At 65.9% G+C, this 6051-nt stretch overlaps 1 protein-coding gene across 1 annotated transcript; it reads left to right on the top strand.

Moving 5' to 3' along the window:
• The first annotated feature begins 1241 nt into the window (after positions 1-1241).
• Positions 1242-5661, top strand: SLC16A8 (solute carrier family 16 member 8). Its single transcript, XM_036102266.2, has 4 exons — positions 1242-1455; positions 2111-2254; positions 2470-3321; positions 5345-5661. The coding sequence occupies exons 1-4, from the start codon at positions 1242-1244 to the stop codon at positions 5659-5661; spliced, it is 1527 nt and encodes a 508-aa protein (XP_035958159.1).
• Positions 5662-6051: the final 390 nt, after the last annotated feature.

Here is a 6051-nt window from a genome sequence, read left to right as displayed (position 1 = left end):
AGCCCCTCCTGGGAGGCCTCAGGAGATGTGAGGCTGGACATCCAAACCCACCGGACAGCTCAGGTGAGTGTGGGGCGAGAGCTGCCAGGACCACCCCCTTCCTTGTCTTGGTCTTCAGGGGGCTGCAGCCCCGGTGAGGGGACAACAGGCAGTAAAAGCCAGAACCTGGTGCTGGTGAGAGAGGGTCGGGGTCCCAGATCCCCACGGGGGGCCCGGCATCGCCCAGTGCCAGGAGGGAGACCCAGGTGCGGGGGGCAGTGGGAGGGAAGGGGGCTCCTGCCCCAGCTGTGGGCTGGCCCACCCTGCCTGTGAGGCCCACCGCCTCTCTGTTTTGGGGGGCAAAGGAGGCTGCTGTGTGAACCCCCAGCTGGAGCTCCCAGAGTGTGAGAGACTTCAGAGCTGTTTTCTGCTTGTGGAGGGTTTGGGGGTCTGCTAGGGGTCTGGCGAGCAGAAGGTCTCTTTAGTGCCCCCTTAAAGGTCCCGGTGGAAGCAGAGAGCTGACCAACCCCCACCAAGACCCCTGGTTGGCCCCGGGTAATCAATCACCGATCTTACAGGTGGCAAAACTGAGGCTCAGCGAGGGAAGGGGACCTGCCCAAGTCACAGCAAATCCATGGCTAAGCTGGGATGAACTGGAGCTCAGCCCCCTTGGCTCCCCAACCAAGGCTAATGTTATCACGGCATGTCTTGGGTTGTTTGTTTTTTCCCCAATGTTCTGATGGCAATAGTCATTTCTGATCATTGAGAAAAACGAGGAACATACGGCCAAGGCCCAGGAGCAGAATAAAGCCACCCATTCTGCAGCAGGCGCCTGGCTGCCCGTCTCTGCCCCACACCCCGCACTCTTTCCTGCGCGGAGACCCCACAGGAGCCCACTGGGAACCCCGGGGGCTCCCACGCACACGGGGCATGCACTGGCCCGCCCGGCTCTCCCACTCACCAGCACCCCCTCTCCGGCCACACTAGGTCCCTGAGCAAGGAGTGTCCCCCGGAGGGCGTCTTCCTGAAGTCCGGACTCAGGTGGGAACCTATCACCCTCCCCTCATCTTTCACAGGCCCCCTGGAGGAGGGGAGATTTGGGGTGCGGCTCTGCCTCGGCTTCCCCTCCGGACTCGTTAACAGAGCAGGGCTCCCGTGGGTAGCCCCGTGCCTCAGTTTTCCCACGCTGGGTCTCCATCCCCCTTTCTTGTCGGGGCTGCAGACCTCCCTCTTGTCCCCTTCCTCCAGCAGAGGCAGCAGCGATGGGCGCTGGCGGCCCCCGGCGGGGCGCGGGTCCCCCAGACGGAGGCTGGGGCTGGGCCGTGCTGGGTGCCTGCTTCGTGGTCACCGGTTTCGCGTACGGCTTCCCCAAGGCCGTGAGCGTCTTCTTCCGCGCGCTCATGCGCGACTTCGGCGCGGGCTACAGCGACACGGCCTGGGTGTCCTCCATCATGCTCGCCATGCTCTACGGCACCGGTCAGCGCCCCCTCGCGGGTCCCTCCCCCAGGCCCCTCAGACCCCCTGGGCACCCCCCAGACCCCTCGGGGAGAGCACGGAAACCACTTTCTTCCCCAGAGACAGGGGAGGAGGGGGCAGGAAGGGGGCAGTGGCGCGAGGTGGAGCCCACAGCCCCGTGGCTGACCGGGCCAGTTTGGCCAGCCGGCAGGGCCCCTCCATTCCTGCCAAAGACCCACACCCGCTTCTGGTACAGGTGGGGAAACGGGGCTAAATAAAATTCCCCGCTCCCCGGCGCCCTAACCACTGGGGGGCCGCCCGGGGGGTTGGGAGTAAGGGGTGGAAAGAGCCTGAGCAGCCCAAGGGACGATGTCAGCTGTGCAGATAAAAAGCGAGGGGTGTCTGCCTCTTCTGCTTTGGGTTCCCTGTTCTCAGGAGGGTTGGGGATGGGGCCTCTGGACCAAGACAGGTCCCTTCCTTGCGTCCCCCCGCAGGGTGCTGCCTCCTTGGTCTGTCCTAGCCAAGCTCTGTGACCTTGGGCAGACACTGCCCTCTCTGAACCGAGGGTGCCCTTATCCCCTCGAGCCATCTTCTGGGGGCTGGCAGGTGCCAAGCCTGGAGTGTCCACGGGAGAGAGATTAGTCCAGCCCGAGCGGTGACCGTGCCCTGCCCACAGGTCCTGTCTCCAGCATCCTCGTGACCCGCTTTGGCTGTCGCCCGGTGATGCTGGTGGGTGGGCTGTTGGCCTCGGCGGGCATGGTCCTGGCATCCTTCGCCACGCGCCTCCTGGAGCTGTACCTGACGGCCGGGGTGCTCACAGGTGAGGGCGGCCACGACTCGCCTCCCCTGAGCGGATGGGGCTGGCCGTGCGGGTGGGGGGCGGGGGCGGGAGTCCTCGCTGCGAGGCCTCCTGCCCTCAGTTTCCCCTCGAGAGGTGGTCGGCCCGCCCCGTCGGGGCCTGGCCCCTCCCTCCCGCCGGGGGCTGGGGGTGGGGGCGCCCTCGGGGAGCCCGGCACAGCGCCGCCTCGCCCGCAGGCCTGGGCCTGGCCCTCAACTTCCAGCCGTCGCTCATCATGCTGGGGCTGTACTTCGAGCGGCGGCGGCCCCTGGCCAACGGGCTGGCGGCGGCGGGCAGCCCCGTGTTCCTGTCGGCGCTGTCGCCGCTCGGCCAGCAGCTGCTCGAGCACTTCGGCTGGCGCGGCGGCTTCCTGCTGCTCGGCGGCCTCCTGCTGCACTGCTGCGCGTGCGGCGCCGTCATGCGCCCGCCGCCGGGGCCCGGCCCGCGACCTCGCGGGGACAGCGCGGACGGCGCTCCCGGGGAAGCGGAGGCGGAGGCGGAGGCGGAGGCGGAGGCGGGGGGCGCGGGGCTGCGTCTGCGCGAGGCGCCCCCTGGCGGCCGCGCCCGCCGGCGCCTGCTGGACGTGGCCGTGTGCGCGGACCGCGCCTTCGGGGTGTACGCCGTCACCAAGTTCCTGATGGCGCTCGGGCTCTTCGTGCCCGCCATCCTGCTGGTGAACTACGCCAAGGACGCAGGCGTACCGGACGCCGACGCCGCCTTCCTGCTGTCCATCGTGGGCTTCGTAGACATCGTGGCGCGGCCGGCGTGCGGCGCCCTGGCGGGCCTGGCGCGCCTGCGACCCCATGTCGCCTACCTCTTCAGCCTGGCCCTGATGGCCAACGGGCTCACGGATCTGAGCAGCGCGCGCGCGCGCTCCTACGGCGCCCTTGTCGCCTTCTGCGTCGCCTTCGGCCTCTCGTACGGCATGGTGGGTGCGCTGCAGTTCGAGGTGCTCATGGCAGCCGTGGGTTCGCACCGCTTCCCCAGCGCGCTGGGCCTGGTGTTGCTCGTCGAGGCCGTGGCCGTGCTCATCGGACCGCCCTCTGCCGGTGCGCCTCTCCCTCCCGGGAGGAGGGGGCGCGGGGCTAGTTCCCTAGACCGAGGGAAGCGCCCTCCCTGTCCCAGATGGAGCTTCCAGGGATGAGGGGAAGGGACCCATTGGCCAGGACAGCCTGGTGCGGTGGGCACCCACTTCCCGTGGCTAATTAGCCCCTCCTCCAAGCCCGGTACTACTAGCTCTGGGTGGGGGCGGAAGGGCCGGGAAAGGTGCCAGAAAGAACCCAACACTGACAGCAGCGAACCCATTGGGTCATCTCAAACGTTGGCACAGAGTCCTTGTGAAGTACAGATGCTTATTCTCCTTTGGCAGGTGGGTGAACTGAGGCACAGGGGCCTAGTACAGTGCGGTCCCAGAGGGAGAGCAGAGCCCTGCCCAGGGCTAAATGCCCCTACCTTTGGAACACTGCAGCTGAGGGCTTTAGTGTCCCCAGCCTCCAAAGGGTGACCAGGATAGGGACAGTGTCTTTGAGGAACCAGCTGTGAGGCCGGGAGCAGAGTGGGGGTGCTCATGAGCGGTCACCCTGGGGCCCAGGAGGGGAGCTCCCTCCCTCATCTGTCCAGCAGGCCGTGGCCAGGTCCTGCCCTCGCTTGGTGAAGCTACCGTGCAGGGACAGGGTCTGGGCCTTCCACTGGGCGCACCGCCACTGGGCACTCTACAGTCTTTGGCCTTAGGAAGTCATGATGAGAGGCCAGGGAAGGGTCCCTGCAGGGGCCGGCATGCAGGCAGCCTCACAGGGCAGGACATAGGACAGTGTGGGGCACATTAGGGGGACAGGGTTCCTATACAGGTAAGGCAGGAACTGAGCTTGGAAAGAGGGGACATTAGGGTCCTCCTGGGTTGGCGGATTGTCTCTGAAACAGCACGGAGAGCCAGTCTGTGGTCAGGCTGTGGGATGAGCAATGAGGGGAGGCCACCTCTGCTGGGGCCCAGGCTGCCCCTGAGATAGGGTGAACTGCCCCTCCTTCCAGGGTTGGGCTAGCCGAGTGTCATCAGGCCTTGTCATCTCACCTCAGTGGGAGGGCGGCCCCCCAAGCTCACCATCAAAAGCCACAAAACCAGCCCCCCAGAGGCTCAGGGATCCATCTTCCATTTTCTCATGTGACCTGGGGGGTGGGTCTAATGGGGGTAAGGAGGTGAACACTGCAGCGCTGAATGTAGGAGGGGCAGGGACAGGACTGGTTGGCTGGGCAGGGACCAGGAAGGCAAGTTTGGGAGCAGTGCTCAGAGGGACTCAGGCAAGCAGCCGGCTTGGGGGACACCGGGAAGCCTCCCCAAAGCCACAGAGCTGTAGACCAAGGGGTCACAGCCTGGGGTGGTGAGTGACAAAAATGCCAGGGGGGGATGGAGCCCGCAGAGGAACCACACTCGGGGGGCAAATATTTGCAATTAAAATTAAAAGATTTTCCTGAGTATGAAAGTAATACGTGCCTGGAGAGGACACTTGGAAAATACAGAAGGGGCAACAGGGATTGTGACCCACAAGTCCTGCCCCCAACCCGTGCTAGGGGAAGCTCAGCCTAGGGGTACCGGGGCCCCTGGCAGGGGCAGGAGGAGGCTGGGAGGGAGATGGAGAGAAAGCTGAGCCAGGCCCCTGAAGACCAGGGGTGTTAGGTGGAAAGAGCAAGAGTTAGAGGCCCCCAGGAGGGTGAGGCTGAGCCCAGTGCCCCATCCCCGGACTCGCTAGCTGGGCAAGTCACAGGGCGCGGGTGGGGTTTCAGCCTGGGCGTGGAACGGGTGCCTTGTAACCCGTAAAGTGCTGCCTCACCAAAGGCCCCTTATCACTTAAGAAATTGAGGTCCGAGGAGGTGGTGACATTTTTAAGGTCTCAGATGGCAGAACGTGTGTGGGGTTTTGCCTCTGTAAAACGGGAATAAAGACTGGGGCATGTGTCTGTGTCACCCAAATGTGAACCCCACCAAGTGGAGGGGGCACTACCCCGTATGTGAGGTTGTGGGGAAGGGTGAAGGTGGGCTTCCCCGCAGGCCCTCACCTGCCCCCTCCCTCCGCCGCAGGCCGCCTGGTGGACGCCCTGAAGAACTACGAGATCATCTTCTACCTGGCCGGCTCTGAGGTGGCCCTGGCCGGGGTCTTCATGGCCATCGCCACCAAGTGTTGCCTGCGCGGCCGCCGCTCTCAGCACACCCAGCCCGGCCAAGGCACCGAGGGCGCGGCCAGCGACAGCGAGGACGCTGAGGCCCCAGGCGACTCTGAGGCCCTGCCCACCGGGGCTGAGGAGCCCTGCGGCCTCCAAGCCCGGGAGGTGCCGAGCCCCGGGGCCGCGGCACCAGAGGTGGAGGCAGAACCAGGGCGGGACCCCAAGTCTGCATAGCCCCGGGGGCACCAGGCGAGGTGGCTGGTGACTTTGGGAATGGGGTTCACCCTCTCAGAGCCCCGGCTGTCCCAAGAGGGCCCGGCACGCCGGAGGCTGCTTTGCAGTGGTCCCCCCTGGGGTCCGAGTGTGTGGGGGGAGCTCCCTCCCTCATCTGCCCGGCGGGCCGTGGCCAGGCCCTGGCCTGGCTCGGTGACGCTGCTGTGCGTGGACAGGGCTTGGCCTGTGCGAAACTGAAGTTCATAAAGCTCAGCTGCAAGACAGAGGTCCCGTTCCTGTGCCTTCCCAGCCCTGGTGGCTGGGGGTCGGGGGAGGTGGGAGGGAGTCCGAGAGGCTCTCCCCAGGGCCCTTGGACCCGGAAGGTGTTGGGGAAAGAAGTGGCAGAGACGG

This window comes from Halichoerus grypus, chromosome 6 (assembly GCF_964656455.1).
Source record: "Halichoerus grypus chromosome 6, mHalGry1.hap1.1, whole genome shotgun sequence".
NCBI classification, from domain to species: domain Eukaryota; kingdom Metazoa; phylum Chordata; class Mammalia; order Carnivora; family Phocidae; genus Halichoerus; species Halichoerus grypus.
This window is presented reverse-complemented; position numbering and strand designations above follow the sequence as displayed.

What these genes read in the sequence shown, in the direction of transcription:
- SLC16A8 (XM_036102266.2), top strand. Translation starts at nt 1,242, where the DNA reads ATGGGCGCTGGCGGCCCCCGGCGGGGCGCGGGTCCCCCAGACGGAGGC. An exon ending in CGCCATGCTCTACGGCACCG is followed by an intron (nt 1,456 to 2,110) that starts GTCAGCGCCCCC and finishes CCCTGCCCACAG; the next exon opens with GTCCTGTCTCCAGCATCCTC. An exon ending in GACGGCCGGGGTGCTCACAG is followed by an intron (nt 2,255 to 2,469) that starts GTGAGGGCGGCC and finishes CCTCGCCCGCAG; the next exon opens with GCCTGGGCCTGGCCCTCAAC.